This window comes from Rhipicephalus sanguineus, chromosome 4 (genome assembly GCF_013339695.2).
Source record: "Rhipicephalus sanguineus isolate Rsan-2018 chromosome 4, BIME_Rsan_1.4, whole genome shotgun sequence".
NCBI classification, from domain to species: Eukaryota; Metazoa; Arthropoda; class Arachnida; order Ixodida; family Ixodidae; genus Rhipicephalus; species Rhipicephalus sanguineus.
Genome location: NC_051179.1, coordinates 35879863 through 35898225, shown reverse-complemented (window position 1 = coordinate 35898225; position 18363 = coordinate 35879863). Strand labels below are relative to the sequence as shown.

Sequence of the window (18363 nt, the reverse complement as noted above, 5' to 3'; positions counted from 1 at the left end):
TACGCAGAGATACCCTGATCATGATTTATCGTATGTATGTTCGCCCGATTCTTGAATTTGGTTGCGTGCTTTTTTCTGGTGGGCCAGCATACAAGATTACTCCTTTGGTTCTCTTAGAGCGCCAAGCTCTTCGGAGTTGTCTTGGTGTTCCTAAATTTACAGCTAATAGCGTGTTGTATCAAGAAGCTCGGGTACCCACTCTTGCTTGCAGATTCCGTATTTTGACAGTTAAAACATATTTAAAATTATATGAAGCTACTCCAAGACGGTTGCAATTCGTATTTTCTGCTGAATCGAGTGCTTTTTTCAATGAGCACTGGTCCCGTCTTCATAAACCTCAGATTTTGTTTGTTCAAACATTGCTGGAACCCCTAAATGTTAATATCTCCGAAATCATTCCATTAGATAAATCCATATCCAATGTAAAAATAGAATTCGACGACATATTCCCAGAAAATGCGAAACTCTTGCCCTCTAAGTATTTAATTGGCGTATTCGAAGATCACCTCTTACAATTAGGAATTGATAATGTAATTGCAACAGATGCATCCATGAATGATAAGAGAGCAGGGGTGGGTATCTTCTCCCAATCATTATCCTGGTCATATTCATTACGCCTTCCAGATTATACGCCTATATTTGAAGCGGAGTTAATGGCCGTTATTTTAGCCCTTCAAAAACTTCCCGCAAATCATTCGACAGCTGTTATAGTGACCGATTCATTATCTGTGTGTTCGTCCCTCACTACAACTTCGGAGTCAGTTATTCTAAACACATTCAGGTCATTAATCCCCATAAACATTCGCCTAGTGAGGCTCATATGGGTTCCAGGTCATCGTGGAATATTTGTAAACGAGATGGCTGACTCACTCGCGAGAGTATCCCTTGAAGGCCCAGTTTTGTCAGTTATGCCTCCTACAGCTTATGTCACAGCGGTGAGGTTCAGAAAATTTTCTCTTATTGAAGATTCAGAAAAGATTAAAATACCAAATTCAGAATATTCACACTTGCAATTTGCGTGGAATAATAAATGGTGTCCCACGCGTAAATTGGAAGTATCCATCACAAAATTAAGATGTCGTATTCCACCGCTTAATTTCTACTTAAACAGGTCTGGTCTGGTCCCATCCCCTCTGTGTCCCAACTGTAACGAACCCGAAAATATCGACCATTATCTTCTAAGATGCCACCGTTTTAAAAACCAAAGAAAAAAATGCTTTGAAATTTTATTTAAAAAATTAGGAATATCACTAAGTACTCTAAATATCCTCTCCTTTGGGGCTGCTTCATTGGAATTCAGTAAAAGGAACGTCTGCGGGGCCCTCTGCGAATTCCTGATTGACACGATGAGATTACCTTGCTAATCCTTTGTTTATCAATTTATGGTTTCCCATCCCCTTTTCCCGAATACAAATTCTTATTTATTTCGTTATTTCCTTTTCTCTTATCACTAGAATCACCTTATTCTACTTGAAAAATGCCACCTTTCCCTTTCCCTGATTTTCTTTTTTAACCCAATGTTTCAATTGACTGTAACCGCCGGCTTCTTGGCCAATCCCCCGGTGTGGGTGTGAGCCAAATGCAAGGAGCAAGCAAGCAAGCAAGCAAGCAAACGTCCCATTTTTCAAGCGTGCCATTTGTGAACACCTATTTTAGACTAAATGTAGCGAACACCGTCTGCGACTGTCATGTGTGGGCTCACGGGCTACCACTAGGGTCAATGCGATAATTTTGCACAATCGATATTTCTACTTCAACATTTTGCAGAGTTTACGAGGGCGCGCGTTCGATGGAGGCGAAAAGCAAGAAAATTCGCCCGTGTATTTTGATTTAAGCACGTTTTAGCTGAAGCGCCAGGCGGTCAAAATTAAATTGGAGTTTCCCACTACGACGCGCCTCATATGTGGCAGTATTGGAACGTAAAACCCTAGAACTTAAATTTCTTAAAAGGTTGAGACGCGTAGAATAAAAGCGTTACATAATCTAACATTTACCTTTTCTATCACAGGCGAAGCAGTCGATAGAGGCTTCAGGAAGGGGCTATTAAACTTCTTATTCGCAGATTGCTGAAGAATTGATGACTTGCGCATGTTTCCTTACACGCGTCTGAAGTTTACGAACCACTCAAATGTGTTTGATATAAACAGGGAGAAACAGTTTCTCAAATAATACACTGTATACACGCATTATGCACGCATCTTACGAATCAACCTAACCGCGCTATTTTTTCGCTTTCTTTGTTTGCTGCCGAGAATCGCCAATCACCTGCTACGTCAACTTTAGCCACAATAAAAAGAAAAGCATTAAATCAGTATTGAAGAATAAACTATTATATACTAGCAATAATAATAAAGATTGGTTATTTTTAGATAAAAAATGAATGTTGAATACAAAAAAAATATATTTTTAACACCAGATGGTTTGTTATTGAGTCAAAGCCAATCGAAAAAAGACACCGTTCTAGCCAAATCAAAATCTGGCTAATCTGGCCACTGCTGTGCAACCGCGATCGTAGTGCGTGAGCTTGCCGACTTGTTTTCCGGCGTAAATAATTCGTTCTCGTTGTCACTTCTCTGTACCGTTGTGCAGCGGCCCCCAAAACCGTGCTTTCTTGTTCAACTGGAATATGTAGTACAGCCTTGGCGAGAACAACTCGTCTCGATGCGTCAGTGACATGGGCAACACCAACGCGACACAGTGTAAGTGCCAGCATTTTCGCTACGGCCCTCTTATCACCCGCTCGTACCGTTTTCTTTTTTTAACCGATTCAGTACCCCGTGCCTTATCCTCCGTATGGGTGTGGCGAAGCTGCACGGGTGCTATGCACTTATAATGTATGCTTTCGCGGTTCAAATATTCGTGACCTGGAGTGACCCAAAACGGACTTTGACCGGCCGATCGCGTCGGGAAAAAATGTGCGGGAACGTTTCACTCCCGCTGATGCAACGCGGAAATGTGGGGCGTAAATATAACAGTCTCGGCGTGGTTTCGGAACACGTCGCCTTGCGCTTGGGGACGCGGCATGTTTTTCAGAAAGTCGTCTTTACGGAGAAAACATTCGAGCGGCCGATTCTCGCGTCTTCCTTGTCTCCCGATAACATCTGCTTTTGCGTGGCGAGCGAAGTTGCAATCTTTGTCTCGCCATGGTGTTTAGGGTTTGTTTTACTGTATATCTGCTGAAGGTTCACTCCCCTGTGCTCGTTTACTTCATTGGTTATCGGTTTTCTGTTTCCTTCCTACACGCCTTTTGAATTTGAGCGCTCACAGGCCTAAAATGTTATGCTAGCCTCCCGCGTTACTTTAGTCGTTGCAACGTCTAGTTTGCAGTGTGTTCACTATCGCGAGCGATGAAGGTTACGCGCGCGCATTTATGCTATTACCTACTGATAAATAAAACGGCGTTGGGCTACCGACGGAGTTATTATGGAAGCTATTGATGTGTTGTCACTTATGAAAAGTGTTGTCTCTACAATTTGAGGACTTGCGCGTAGTAGTTATAGTGTGAAAGGTAAAGTAGGTGTTCATGCATCTTTATATTTATTTATTTATTTCTGAAACTATTTTCATTATCAAAACTTTCCTGAGCATACGAGCATATACCATGCCTTAAGCCATACTGCTGCAAACGTGTCGCTATGAAGGGCAATTTCCGGCAGCATTAGCTCAACTCTGGTCTTATCTATAACGCCGCGCGGCAGCCTTTCTGCTGCTTTATATAGAAAGCTAGTCGTACCACGACGTTGCAAACGAAATTAGGTGCCGAGGCAAAAGCGTACTTGTAAGGACTGACAAGCGACACATTATATTTTCAGAACACTGTACTTACTAATGAACCGTGGGACCGCACTAAAGTTACAGCATAAGAAAAAAAATTATGTAGAGTACATTTTAGTGTATCACTTGGAGCATGCTTGCACACTGCTGGGAGATAAGTTTGTGCATTTGGTGTGGATTTCAGGCGGTTTACTATGCTAGCCTGTGAGGCGTTTATTGGATGCATTTGTTTGCCCCAATCGTTTTTGTCAGTTTTATTCGGATGTTGTCACAAGTAGAATTGTCTTCAGGCGGCCCCTAAATATGTTTTTTTTTTTTTCAAGGCTGTAGCCTCACTGAAGACATCTCTAATGCTACAACTAATTAAATATCTAGACTACCAATGCTGGAACGTTATTTCTGTGCTTCCACACACTATGTGCAAATATGCATTTTGCAGGCGGTGACACTTTTTGTGATGCCTTCCTTGAACTGCAGCACTTCCTAGATCTGCGGCTTGACACTTCCCGTGAAAGTGGCTCTCAAGAACAGCGTTTGCCCGAGCTTGTTAGTTGCAACGTTCACCAATGTCAACAGAAGGGAATAAGAGCCTCACACTCCTCAAACTTTGGAAACACCCACTAAGGTGCCCTTATAGTCCATTGGGCAGCTTCCTTATGTTATTGCCAGCCAGTCACTCTGGCTTGCAACTGTTCAAGGAACCCTTCATAACACAACAATTGGTATGATATACAAGTTGTCTTAAAGGGGTCATGAAGCACCCCTTGGGCTTATTGAAAAAACACATCCTGCGGAAAGCTGACACGGCTATGAACTGCTCTGCCAAATATTACAGTCGTGCGCGCCGCGTAATGGCCACAAGCGGAGCGCGAAGTTGCCGTTTCCCCAGGCACCCTCTTTTCAAACAGAGGCCGGTTCTCACTCTCGTCGGTGGGCGGGCCATCTGTCCGCTGTACGTCGCAAGAGACATAGCATGCTTATTGGCCGATAGCCGACGTAAATCGAGAGCGGCGTTCGGATCAGATGCGCTTCTTGCCGCGGGGTGCCGCCACTTGCCGGCGCCGCACTCCTCAGTACACGGTAGCCGCACTCGCGCAAGCGAATCACAGCGGGAGAGCGATCGCGTTTCATGACGCGTGCTGGCGTAACTTCTTTCCCCCATGCCATCCCTCCCTGTCTAGCTTCCAGTGCGCTCGCCGGCACGAGAAAAGAGAGAAAGCGCTGGGAGCGTGCGCCAAACCCCCATAACTCCGCTGATTCTTGATGGATTCGAGAAATTTTTGCGGCAATCGATTCGGGAGGCAGTACACTCCGATACTGAGGCCATTAGATCATTACTTGGAAAAGTGGTTCATGACCCCTTTAACAGGAGTAGGTGCCTCAGACAGGCTAATTGGTAGAAATAATAATATCTGGGGTTTTACATGCCAAAACCACAATATGATTAGGAGGCACGCCCTAGTGGAGGGCTCTGGAAATGTCGACCATCTGGTGTTTAAAGGGACACTAAAGGCAAATATTAAGTCAACATTGATTGTTGAAATAGCGGTCCAGAAACCTCGTAGTGCTACTTTTGTGCCAAGGAAGTGCTTATTTTTAAATAAAATCACGTTTTAGTGGTCCGCATCGCGTTAACGCACTTCAAATCACCCGCCTGAAAGCGGTCTTTCTCACGTCACTGTTGTCGTGCCCAACGTTGCCCGCCTTTACTGCGCGGCGGCGTGTACCATTCAGGCATCCGGCAACATCACATGCATGCAGAATTTTGTCGAACTTTCTGTCAGAGCGACTTTCAAGAGCATGAAAAACGCACGGGGAAGTGCGCGATACCGGAACTGCCACTGAGACGCGACCGTTTGAGCGAAGCAGGGCGCCGGGCAAAGCGCAGTTCAGTGAAAACGGAACTTTTGAACCACACGCGCCGTTCCCCATGGCAACCCCAAAGAGGTTCTTTTTTCCATTAATCAAACAGAAACGAACAAGCAGCATTTTATTATTTTTTTATTTTATTCAAAATGCCTTACAGGCCCATTGAAGGGCATTGAGTAAGGGGGGCATCAGTATTTACAAAACAATAAAGAGGAATACAGACAAAAAGCAAAAAAAAAGAAAAAGATAACAAACAGCAAGACGGAACAACGTTATACAATGCTAGAGTACAATGAAATCAGGTTATCACGGAATGTTTCACGATTAGGGATGGATACAATGTGATCAGGAAGATCGTTCCAATGTGCAATGGCTCGAGGTAGTGATGATGAGTTAAATGCCTGCGTGTGACCATGAATGCGCATGAAGCTACGTGTGTTGTGGATGCGTCGGGATGTGCGCACAAGAGAATGAAGTGGCAAACAATGAAATTTATCACTATAAATGTACCTGTGAAACAGACATAAAAAAGAGCACTTGTGCGGCGTTCTTCCAGTGACTGAAATGCAAGGTCTTGTTTTATTAGTGTAATGCTTGAATGATAGTCGTAGTTCCCAGAGATGAATCTCGCTGCCCTATTCTGGACGGCTTCCAACATACGTACTAGGTAGTCTTGATATGGTGACCATGTGGATGCTGCATACTCTAGCTGTGGGCGAACATAAGTAATATATGATAATGCGCGCACGTTAGATGGAGCGCTGCGCAAGTTTCTGCGGAGATAACCAAGAGATTTAAAGGCTTTCGATGAAAACAGCTGCTATATGCGTAGTCCAGGATAAATCCGATGAAAGGTGAACGCCGAGATACTTGTAGGATGGTGTAGCCGAAACCATGATGTTATTAATCGTATAGTGAAATGCTGAGTTAGTACGCTTCCGAGTGAACGAGACTAACTTACATTTAGAGGTATTAAGGGACATCTGCCAAGTTTCACACCACCGGAAGGTTAGGTCAAGGTCATTTTGGTGTGCGGAATGATTATTAAAACATTTAATGTTGCGGTATATGGCGCAATCGTCGGCGAACAACCTAACTGAGGATGAAAGGTTAGCGGGCAAATCATTAATGTATATTAAAAAAAGTAACGGACCTATTACACTGCCTTGAGGAACACCGGACGTGACGTCGCAAAGGTTAGATGAGACGTCGTTGACCACCGTAAATTGCTTACGCGAAGAGAGGAAGTTGCGTAGCCAAGACAGGGTTAATGAATCGATACAAAGTGCAGATAGTTTGGAAATTAAACGACAATGAGGGACAGTATCGAATGCCTTGGCGAAATCAAGGAAGAGGCAATCGGTTTGATCGTTAGTGTTCATATTAAAGTGAAGGTCAGTCGTGAATTCGAATAACTGAGTGTCACATGAGTAGCCTTTTCTGAAGCCGTGCTGATTAAAGAAAAAAAAGTTATTTGATTCAAGGTGATCGTAGATATGTGAAGCTATGATATGTTCAAGTAGTTTGCAGGATATGCATGTTAGTGAAATGGGTCGATAATTACGGGTCGAGTGCCTGTCACCGGACTTGAATACAGGAATTACCTTGCCAATCTTCCAATCTTTAGGCAGCTCACCTGATGATAGAGACTGGTTAAATATGAGACACAGGAAAAGACTGGAAATATCAGTAGTGTTCTTCAGTATTTTAGAGTTAATGTTATCAATGCCGGATGAAGTAGAAACTTTAAGATTGGTGATGAGTTTCGCTATACCTACGGCAGTGACGGTGATTGGAGCCATGAAAGGGAAAGGTTGATCTGGGACAAATGGCACATTGGAACAATCTTCCTGTGTAAAAACAGAGGCAAAATACTCATTGAAAGCAATCACGGAAGCTCCATCAGAAAGCGGAGTTTGTTCAGTATCGTGTATTGTAATGTGATTAGCAGACTTATTGTAGGGTGAAATTATTTGCCAGAACTTTTTTGGGTTATTTTTGAGAAGTGAGGGCAAGTCCTGCGAGTAATATTTCTTCTTTGCTGCGCCTAAAGCTTTACAGTAGTCTTTTAGGCACACCTTGTATTTATCCCAGTAGCACAGAGAATCATTTCGTTTCGCGGTATTATATGAACGTTTCTTTTTATTTCGTAATGTTCGAAGATGTTTAGTAAACCAGGGGTTAGTTTTATCGTTGGATATAGTGATTAGCGGCACAAACTGGTCAACTAACTCTAATATTTTTTGTTTAAAAAGTATCCAGTTTTCGTTCACGGTCCGTGAGGCAAACGACGGCAGAAAAAGCTCGTGATAAAAATCTTCTAGCTCCGTGCTGAATTGTTCAAAATTACCACGGTTATAATCCCGGATTCTTTTGTTCACTGAGGCTGTGAAAGTTACGGGTAGATTGATCTGGAAATTAAGGAGCTTGTGGTCGCTAAATCCTTCTATGTAAGTAATCGTTCCAGTGGTCTCTGGTGCATCAGTGAGAACAAGGTCCAGTATGTTAGTACCACGGGTGCATTGGTGAACAACTTGTGATAAGTTGTAGTCGAGAGTCAGTTCGAGAAAATTTGATGAGACGCGACATGTGGTAGACATGGTAGACCAATCAATGAGCGGGTAATTGAAATCACCAGAAAGGTATATTATGTCAGCTGGATAGAGTTGTGTAGCTCGCTCTATGTTATCACGTAGATCTTTGGGAAAAGAGAAATGAGCATCCGGTGGGCGATAACAGGATCCTATAAGTATTTTAGCGTAAGTTGTAACGCATGCAGTCCAAGTTATCTCTATAGAAGGGTTAGTATTAAGGGGAAATGATGACACTGTTTTTTTTACTGCTATTAACACGCCGCCTCCTCTTCTATCGATACGGTCACATCGATATATGTTATAGTTGTCCTTATCTGGGAACAGTTCTTCGTTGGTTACGTCGGGATGAAGCCATGTCTCTTGATGCACGGAAGGTTCTTTTTTTTTATTGCAGCAAGTTTGATTACTAGTGAATAATTGTAGTCGGAATCGCTCACGTCATCGGGATCACTTCCAAAATGCTATACTCGTGGCGCTCATCGTGTGATACATGTAGCTTAATTTCTTGGTAAGTAGGGCACTGCTGTTGATAATACTGCCGTTTTAGACGTTGTCATACATTGAGCTTTCACTCTGACATAAATTGTTTTTTGCCTTTAGTGTCCCTTTAACATGCACTGACATCGCACATACATGCAGGCAACATACATACAAGCAAACACGCGAGGTGGAACAGAAGGTTAAGTGGGCAGGTGAGATTAAGAAGTTTGCGGGTATAACGTGGCCGTAGTGAGCACAGGACAAGGTTGATTGTCGGAGAACTGGAGACGCTTTTGCCCTGCAGTGGGCGCAGTCAGGCTGATCATGATGATGATATCACGCATTTTGGCCTCTAGCATTTTGCGTTCATCGTAATGCGACAGCCACAGCTGGATCGAACCCGCAGCCTTCAGGTCAGCAGCCAAGCACCGTAACCACCGAGGCAGACATTGGTAGGAATCCATAAAAGGCAGAAAAGCAGAGGAAACTGCTATCTTGAAGTGACCCTGACAAAGAAAAGTCCTCTTGTCGAAACGCTAGCTCCCGTGACATTGCCTGTTCAACTGTTTTTCATCACAATAAATGTTAGTAACACTGAAGAACTCTTCAGCGATTTAGTGCTTGCCTCATTGTTTAAAGTTATCAATGAGTCTTGATAGATGGCAACCATTGTTTCTCGTCCTGTGCAGCATAGTCCTAACAGGGCATAAAAGACAACAGAGAAGATATATACATGGTGCTTCCGTGGCTTCATAGTGCCGCATCTTGTTTCTGTTAGTCTAGGATTGCCAGTTGCAATCCTAGACTTGCGTTCCCTTGCAACTTCTTGCAAGGGAACGCATGAGCCCACAGCAAATAGCATGATTTTGGAATTGAAAGGAAAGAACAGTGACATTCTTGCAGCTGTTTTCCTATTTGATCATCAAGAATGCAATGCCCTGCACTAATTTATGCGCCAGTTTTTCTTTTCCTTCTGCTTTAATTCACATCAGAAGTTAACCAACAGCCCACTTCAAAATTCAGCATTTCTACATTCACAGTAACATAAGTAGAATCTGTGTTACCATGCTCATGTGTTACTAGTTGACAACAATGAACCGGTAATCACAGGCGCCAACATTCTGACAAGCGAACTTGCTTACATCAGGGTGACAACAGCCTTTGAACTTGCTGCACTAATAATTGTGGGTGTGCGAATAGTGAAATTTCATCTCGAATCGAATAGTGCCGAATAGTGGCCAAAAACATCAAATCAAACACAGCAGATTTTATTAAATATTGAAAGAAAGAAAAAAAAATGAAATCTGCTCATCTCCTCGAGCACAGATTGCAGTGAGTAACTGCTACCGAAAGACTACAAATAGTCGTGCAGAAACACAAGCTGTTGCATATCTCACATATCTCACTGTGTTGTTACGGTGTTTCCTGCAGTTGAAAACATGCGCTCACTGGGCACCTCAATAGCAGGGATGGAAAGGTATTGGAAAGCAATTTTGGCGATAGCTGGATAAAGTGCAGCTCCATGCTCTTTCTTTCCAGTATTTCAGAGGATCATCCTTTCTTGAGATCAGAGGCTCATTGAAATATTTTTGAACATCTGGACTGTGCTCAGTATCTGGACTGAGCTTAATGTGCTGGTTATTTTTTCATGCTAGCAGTTCAGCAGTCTCCCAGACTGTTCCCTGGCCCACTTTGCTGGAGCCATGACGTCTGGAGATGACATAATCTCCTTTAAAACAAACATGTGCTTGCTTTTGAACCAGGATATCGGTGAAAGTATGAACCAGGATATAGGTGAATGAAAGGCCTACTGCAACGACGCTAGCATTAGTTTTAGCAACCCCACTCTAACCAAGTTTCACCATTGGCCTTTGTCATGTTTTAGATATTCGTCCTGTCGAATTATTCGATTAGGTATTATTCAATTTGAATTCAAAACTCGAATATTCACACACCCCGACTAATAATTAAGGAGCCCTAGATTGTGGTTGTAATATGCAAAATATCAGAGATTAACTGCTTTCCTTCTCAGTGTTTGCATAGTTTGTTCACCACTCCCATTTATGTGAAAGAGGCATTTTTAATAGAGGTGGAAATGCTTGAGGCCCGTGTGCATAGGTTTAGGTGCACGTTAAAGAACCCCAGGTGGTCGAAATTTCCGGTGCCCTCCATTACGATGTCCCTCATAATCATATTGTGGTTTTGGGACATTAAACCCCAACAGTTAATGTGCGAGGGAGGGTGATTACTATAAATGCTGTCAAAGAAATTTGTTACTGTCCTGATGACAAATTCATTTGATAGGTGTACTCCCTTAAACATAATTTACTGTAGAGTGATAGAAAGATTCACGGTAAAGTCAATAAAACAAATAGATTAACCTTATAGTTACCTCTAAAAATAAACTCTCAAGTAAAAAAGAACTCTGTAATCGCTGTGATGAGAGTTTCAAGCTGTCCCCTGCTCAGCTACTGGTGTCAAGATGCAGGCAGCATACATCACTGCCTTTTTTTATTCAGTGATAGCACTGATACTACGCATCATTTGGACAAAGTTCAGCAGGAAACTGGCCTAGTAAAACATTGGTGTAAGGGTAGGGAGGAAATGTATGCAGATCACAGAAAAGGTGTACGGTTATCAATACCATAAGAGACTATCTCTCACACACTCCTTTATTAAAGCTAGGAACATTTCATAATGCAGCAACAGCCCGTTTCATCATTGTGTTGTACTCTTGGATGCTCACAGTGTCACAGACTCCTCTTGGAACAGCTGGTGCAACATCCTTCAGCAGTGGCCAGCCAATGGGCTTTCACGAAGTGCACGGCGAGAACGTGCGCCTGGAGCAAGGTGGCAAAGTGGCACGCCGAGCTGAGAGCTTCTGCAAGGCCATCGTCTTCAGCTCCCGGCCCGTGCAGGTTAACGAGAGAGTGGTATTGCGCATCACGGAGCTCTCCAATGGTTGGAGCGGGGCACTCAGGTGAGGCTCTTCCGTCATCGATGAGCTTTAGCCTGTAGATATGCGATAGTACTATAACTCGGTTGATACTCAATAAAATTTATTTTTGCATGGAACAGACAACCACAAAAAGAAGCTTCCCACATAAACAGAAATCACCAAGTGGCGCTGCTGTTTAAAGAGAAAATTGAAACTATGAATCAGTTCAGATAGATAAATTGCACTCTCAGAACTCTGTCTTTAATTTCACTGTCATAGGTTTATTAATAGAGAAGAAAATCTAGTTCAAAGTCTCATTTTTCCGGGCACCACAGGCACCGGGTCTTTTGTCCGCTTTATCCCTAATCTCCGCCTTATTCTTCAAGATCGTGCTGAGAGTGCTGCTCGGAATCTTGCATGCTGCCGCGACATCTGACTTTTTCTCACCATGTTCAACTCTATTTATAATTTCGAGCTTCACGGCGAAACGCAAATTCTGCCGCTTCACGCTAGCCATCACGGCACAGGCACATGGTGCGAAGCACAATGAACGAGAAATGCAGGGAGATACTAACTCGCACGTCCCGCGCGCTCGCACGACGAGAGTACAAGAGGCCTTGGTTGGCTGTCTCAGCAAGCGCTGCGGGCGGGTCAGGATCATTTTTTCAGGGGGGTGACGGCGGCTCGACTGACACGGCGCGGTCACGGTAGGAAGAGCGGGTCATGCGCTGCCGGGTTAAACCACTTTTGGGGTGAGCGGTAGGGAAAAGCGCCAGTTTCTTCACTGCTACGAGGGAAAGCCAACTTCCGTGGGCACTTTTGCCCCGCTTGACGTTCGATATATCGGGAGTCACTGCTATTCTTGTTCGATGTGACCGTAATTTTCGCTATATATTCTCACTGTAAGTATACCGTGTTCAGAAGTTGTTCAATATACAGGATAATTCGATGTAAACTGGTTCGATATAGTCGGGTTCGACTGTACCTCCAAATGGCACAGTGTCGTAACTATCAAGAAGGATCCGTTGATGGGCGAGTTGGTACATGTCTTGAAATATACTGAGTATGTGCAGCGCAATGGTACGAAGACAAGAGAAGACACACAAACGACAGTGCCAGTCTATGTTGTTTGTGTGTCTTCTCTTGTCTTCGTACCATTGCACTGCACATACTCAGTATATTTCAAGTCATAACTATCTCGGTATTCAAGGATTTTCATGTCATGGGAATTTGCCTTGTGCGTATCCCAGTGGTACGTTGCCTCTGCATGCACTTAACTGAGCCAAGCCAAGTATGATGTTTGAAGCATTTTGAAATGATACAAATGAGTAGTGGGACACAGTGACGAGGAGGTGTTTATAGGTGTCTGTTGATTGGGAAGGCTAGTAATTGTGTACCGAAAATCGAAATTCTTGCCTGACCCTTTGTTCCACTTGCTTTTCTTTTGCCAGGCTCGGCTTCACATCCCATGACCCTGTCACCCTACAGGGAACCCTACCAAAATATGCTTGCCCGGATTTGACCAACAGGCCAGGTAACTGGGCCAAGGCGTTAGGTGAAAGGTGCGGTTCTTGGTCATTCGAGTCTCTTTTTGAAGATGATCTATTCCTCCTTTAGTTGGATACAGCTTTAGAAGTCTGGGGCATTTCTTCCTCAAAGGTGGATGCACACAAGCCTGCACCAATGGGCGTGCACTTCAGAATGACGTCATGAGCCAGACGGCCGGTGACTCAGTCTCAGGCCACTTCGGGCTTCTTAAGCTGTATCCAACTATTGGTTAAACATGTTCAGATGGAGAATTAACTGCTGTCATTATTTTTGCCCCTCATAACTGATTGCATGAAGCTTTGCCTACCATGTCACCAATATTGGCCACGCAATTGACAGGAGCTCAGTTTAATAGAATCAAGCAAAAGGCCTTATTGCATTCCTTTGTAGTTAGTGCTGTCTTTGTAGTCAATGATGTCCTGGAACGTTGCATACAAGATGTAGCTTACTTATATGATTATGGCTACAGAACAAGCACAAAAAACAGTTGTGAAGAAAAAACTGTTGGGTTCAATCACGCAAGCTTGAGTTTATGGATGTCATTGTCGATGCCTTCAGCTAGTAGATTGCACGAACTTTTGCAGGTATGCCCTGGAGAACACTTTGCTGCATTACTATGTGAACAACGCTGGTGAAGTGTTCTTCGGCATCAATGGTGAGGAGAAGGGGCTTTTCCTGAATGGCGTTGACGTCAGAGGGCCTCTATGGGCACTGATCGACATCTATGGAAACACTACAGCCATCAAGATGGTCGGTAAGTGGCTCTAAATGTACACAGCAGTCCACTGTTAAAGGGAACACCGGAGCGCATGGCAGCCGCTTGTCACCACTGCCGGCCGGCGGCTGCAGCCAGTTTTGTGCAGGTGCAGTTCGTGCTGTGATTGGTGCTCTATCGTCGTCCGCTACCGCCTGGTGCCACGCTTCAAATCGTCGCAAAGCGAGCTGTTCGCGTGACAAAAGAACACCATGCACGGTGCTCGCTGCGCCTGCGTGAAACCCGTTGCAGCCGCCTGCCGGCGGTGGCGTCGAGTAGACGACACGCGCTCCAATGTTCCCTTTAACAGTGGAGCGCTGTGTACCTTGCTTCGTTCCTTCCTCCCTTGAAATAGTTTGCCTGAATTTATGAACACTGGAAACTAACCCACGGCAGATTTGTCTTCCATTTTGTGTGCATTGGTTTCACAGGCCAGCAAACTCACTCATGGCTCACCAAGGCTCAGACTGACCCATGAGTCTGGGTCCGAGTCCAGGTGAGCCAGGCTGAGCTAAATATTGCTGATATTGAGCTAAACTGAGTCCAACTGAGCAAACTTTTGGTGAGCTTGAGTTTGAGTGAGCCTGATTAAGCAAGATTTTACTTAATCTGAGTACACGAATGAGTCCAGCTGAGTGAAATTCTGATGGATCCAAGTACATGTGAGCCCTAGCAAAAAAAAAAAAAAAAATTTCTTTTGAGCAAGTTCAAGCATGAGAACGACATGAATGTTTCATTTATGAGAACTGTCTTTTACTGTTCTGTATTTACTTGTTTAATTTTTTTTTATTTATCTCTTTTTGTCTGTGTTTCTTTTTTTCTAGTAGAAGCCCTCCAGCCTCTTCTGTCAAGCTGTCTAGAGGGCTGTTGGTAGTTCACAAAGCTCTTCCATTAATTAGATTAGTCTTGCCTTTCAACCTGATGTTGCTTTCTTGCTCTACAAAGAAAGCTTATATTGCTACAAGAAAGGGGCTTGAAGGGATAAACATATGATACATAAATGCACATCTATGGCTTCGATATAAACAAGTTGCTAAATCAGCAGTTTACTTCTTATTTTTTAATTGTACCTTTTTTTACACCATATAGTCGCTAATGGTTCCTCCTTATACATGAAAGGGGCCGCAAAAATATCCAAATATGTGGGCGGAGGGGTGATGCACCTATCACTTCTGATGCTTTCTTTTTTCTTTTTGCAGAGGACGAGCAGTTATTGAACAACCGAAATGAAATGATTCGAAATGGTAAGATATTTATCAAAGTTGAAAATTTTGACTCTCAGATTACTGTAGTAGTTTTCTAGCAATGAAAAATCCTCGGAACTCGGGGGTGTCGCTGGAGCGTACGTTTCGACAAGCGGTCTTCTCTTCTTCAAGGCTGCAGTTACAGCCTCGACGAAAAGATCACTTGTCGAAACATAGGCTCCAGGGACACCTTGAGTTCCAAGGATTTTTCATTGCTTCAAGATTCCATCTTCCCCTGAAATCTTCTACCGTATGTAGTAGTATTCTGTGTCATTGTATGCAGCGAACTATCTTGGAGCTGAATCATAGTCGTCCTTGCATGAATAATGGAGAAACAGTAAGGGCCTATAAAAAATAATGGGCTGTGTTACTATGGGCTGTTACCCGTGAACACAGAACGAGTGCGAATGCGTTACTGAGTGGCGCAATTTTCGACAGTCATCACCTCGCGATGCACAAGCAGCAGACGACTCTCCTGAAGCGAGCATCGGACCTATGGTGAGGCATGCTAGCAGGTGCTGGAGCAACATGGCAGCAGCACCCAATCAGAGGCCTCGAATTTAACTTCAAACATGTGCTTTTCGTACGCTTGTTACTGAATGGAGGAGCTAGCTGAAACGGAAAACTTGAACACGGAGAAATGCTCTTTACAACGAGCCCAAAATGGTGCGCCCGGTTGCGTCGTTACCGAGCTATAATTTTGAAAAATGCATTTTTTTTTTGCTATTTTCACAATTTTCGCCATGTCGGCAGACACAAAAAAATTTTTACAGCACTTCTGCGTAGTTTTCAGTGAAGATATTTTGGAATCTGATAGAAAAAGAGCTACAGAAACTAAAAATGCGATTTTCCGAAAATTGCATTTTTTTTGGTCCCCTGTTAAGAATACATTAGGTCTTTGACCATGTTTGTGACTTGTAATTCTCTCCGGCTATGGCAGACCCATTCAGTGTTTACGTAAAAGTCTGTTGTAACAGTACAGTAAAACCTCATTAATTCAAAGTCACTGAGACTGGGACTTTCAAATTAAGCAGGTTTTCGAATTAACAAAACATACAAAAAGCGGGATGCAAGGAGCTTTGAATTACTGAAAGTAATCAGAGGTGGTCGTTTGGCCTTCTAGTTTGTGGCTCCAAGGGTTGTTTTCCAGCAATACCCAGTCCAATTTTTGCCGCAAACCCAGGAAAACGGCAGGCCTCGCTGCTGTCAGCGAAAAAAAAATGTAAAGTCTTGTGGTCAGCTGAAATGCGTGCCTGCGGGAAAGAAGGCGTGCTTCACTGCAGCACAGTAATGACACGCAGGCAGCATGTCACCTGCTCCTCGCAGCCTCAGCGCATCATGATACAACCATTCGCCCATTCTTTTTGGTAAAATAAAGAATGTGATAATGGCCAGTGTGCCGGAATCCGCAATGTGTTCTGGCTGGAAAACATGATCATTGAAGTTTTCGAACTGAGTTTTCGAAGTAGGCGTTACAGGCAAGAACTCCGCCAGCAGTGCAAGTGCGCAAATTGCCAGAGCAACCGCCAATCGGAGGTGCGCATACATCGTGAATTCCGTCAGATCGTCCTTTATTTTCTTTTCCCAAAAAGAATGGCCACGAGACCGTGTTTTCTTTCTTTTTTTTTCTTTTTTTTTTTTGCGCTAGCAGCAGCGAGGCTGGGTTGCTTCAACTGTCACTCATTAATATCGCTACATTGCATTGCCCTGTGGCTCCTAAGGGCCGTCGCTTCCGCGGATTTGCGGCGAAATCGGGATCGGGAATTGGCACATGGCACCCAAAGTTTTCGAATTAACCGGGCTGACACTGACCGCCGCTTCAAATTATCCACTCAGATTTACATTGCAATATATGGGACCGCAGAAACCCTTCGAATTAAGCGGGATTTCGAAATAACAGAGTTCGAATTAAACAGATTTTACTGTACTAGGATTTTACATACTCCCTTTAGAACAGACCACAATCCTCTTCACTGTGAAGGTCTGTTGTAATGAGGTTATACTGTACATATGTCTATTCGTTCATTTCGAATACTTCGAAATTTATAATAATTTAAATTCGTTTCGAAGCGAATTCGAGTACTGTAGTATTCGTTCAAATATTCGAGCAGTTCAAATATTCGCACAAACCTAGTAAAGTATCTTCAAAAGTGATTGCACGGGAATATGGCCGAAGTTTGCTAACGCCTTGCTGCTCACACTTAGCTATGACTTTGTATAGGCCATGACTGAATTTTTGTAATCGTGTTTTCCTACACTATTCCTCTTTAATTTGCACTTCGTCAGTTAGGGCAGTGCTCCACTCACATTTATAAATGACATTAGCAGGCCACAGATGTTGGATGATATGAGTGGCACCAAAGTGAGTGAAAAGCATTGCTACAGAATCGCAGCCCAAATCTCTACAATTGCCATGCTTAATGCTTAATGTACAGTTTTAATAACTTACACGTACCGTAACTACAGAACGGTGCATGTGGTCTATCGGAACATAAACGTCGATCACCACTGTGATTGCAACAGTCGTTATTCGTCACTACCACGCACCACCCTTGTCGAGCATGCATATTTAGGCTATAGTTTGTGCCACGTGAAATTGCTTGAAGAAGATTGTGTCGCTGCTAACACTGGGTGTACAGACTGAAACTCCCGAAATGCTTTTATGACTTCGTCACTTGCCTTGGATGCATTCAGCAGCTATTGGATTGATTTGTTCACTAGTTTTGATTTTGAAGGATGCACTGGCAACATATCAGAACTCAAATATCGCCATTTCTGCTTCACTCCTTGGCCAAGCAGTCGCAAAAGCTGGAGTCTGAACGGCACGCTGTATTTCGTCCTAAACTTCAGTCGTCCTTATAATTGGGTGTGTCCGGATTACCAATCTGCAACTGTATTTGGCCCTGCCTTATAAATGGCCTGGATAACCTCTAATATCTTACTTTGAAATGTTGATAGCTGTGTGTGTTCATATTTATGCACCAGTTCAGATGTGGATTAATGTTCGACGTGCACCATAACTACTTTTCATTGTGCTTTGCAGTCACCCTCAACACTGGCGGTGTGGAGGACCTGATTCGACAAATGGAGGAATTTGGTGCTGCGAGGGAGACAACAGGGCTGGCTCCAGTGATTGCTGAGGTATTTATCGGATTTAGTCTG

The 18363-nt window shown here is 43.6% G+C and overlaps 2 protein-coding genes across 3 annotated transcripts in view; one reads left to right on the top strand and one right to left on the bottom strand.

The window, feature by feature from the left end:
* LOC119389782 (DNA repair and recombination protein RAD54B) overlaps positions 1-2240 on the bottom strand; it is a 39112-nt gene extending 36872 nt beyond the window's left edge. Inside the window, exon 1 of the mRNA XM_037657171.2 lies at positions 1995-2240. Within this exon, the coding sequence (XP_037513099.1) occupies positions 1995-2090 (96 nt within the window). The 5' untranslated portion in view covers positions 2091-2240. The remainder of the gene's footprint in view (positions 1-1994) is intronic.
* Positions 2241-2479: 239 nt separating this feature from the next.
* The window catches only part of LOC119389781 (protein neuralized), a 37989-nt gene continuing 22105 nt past the window's right edge, over positions 2480-18363 (top strand). For both annotated transcript variants that reach the window (XM_037657170.2, XM_049414539.1), the window contains exons 1-6: positions 2480-2699; positions 11466-11697; positions 13107-13217; positions 13788-13957; positions 15157-15201; positions 18245-18342. In XM_037657170.2, coding sequence (XP_037513098.1) covers positions 2675-2699; positions 11466-11697; positions 13107-13217; positions 13788-13957; positions 15157-15201; positions 18245-18342 — 681 coding nt within the window. In that variant the 5' untranslated portion in view covers positions 2480-2674. The remainder of the gene's footprint in view (positions 2700-11465; positions 11698-13106; positions 13218-13787; positions 13958-15156; positions 15202-18244; positions 18343-18363) is intronic.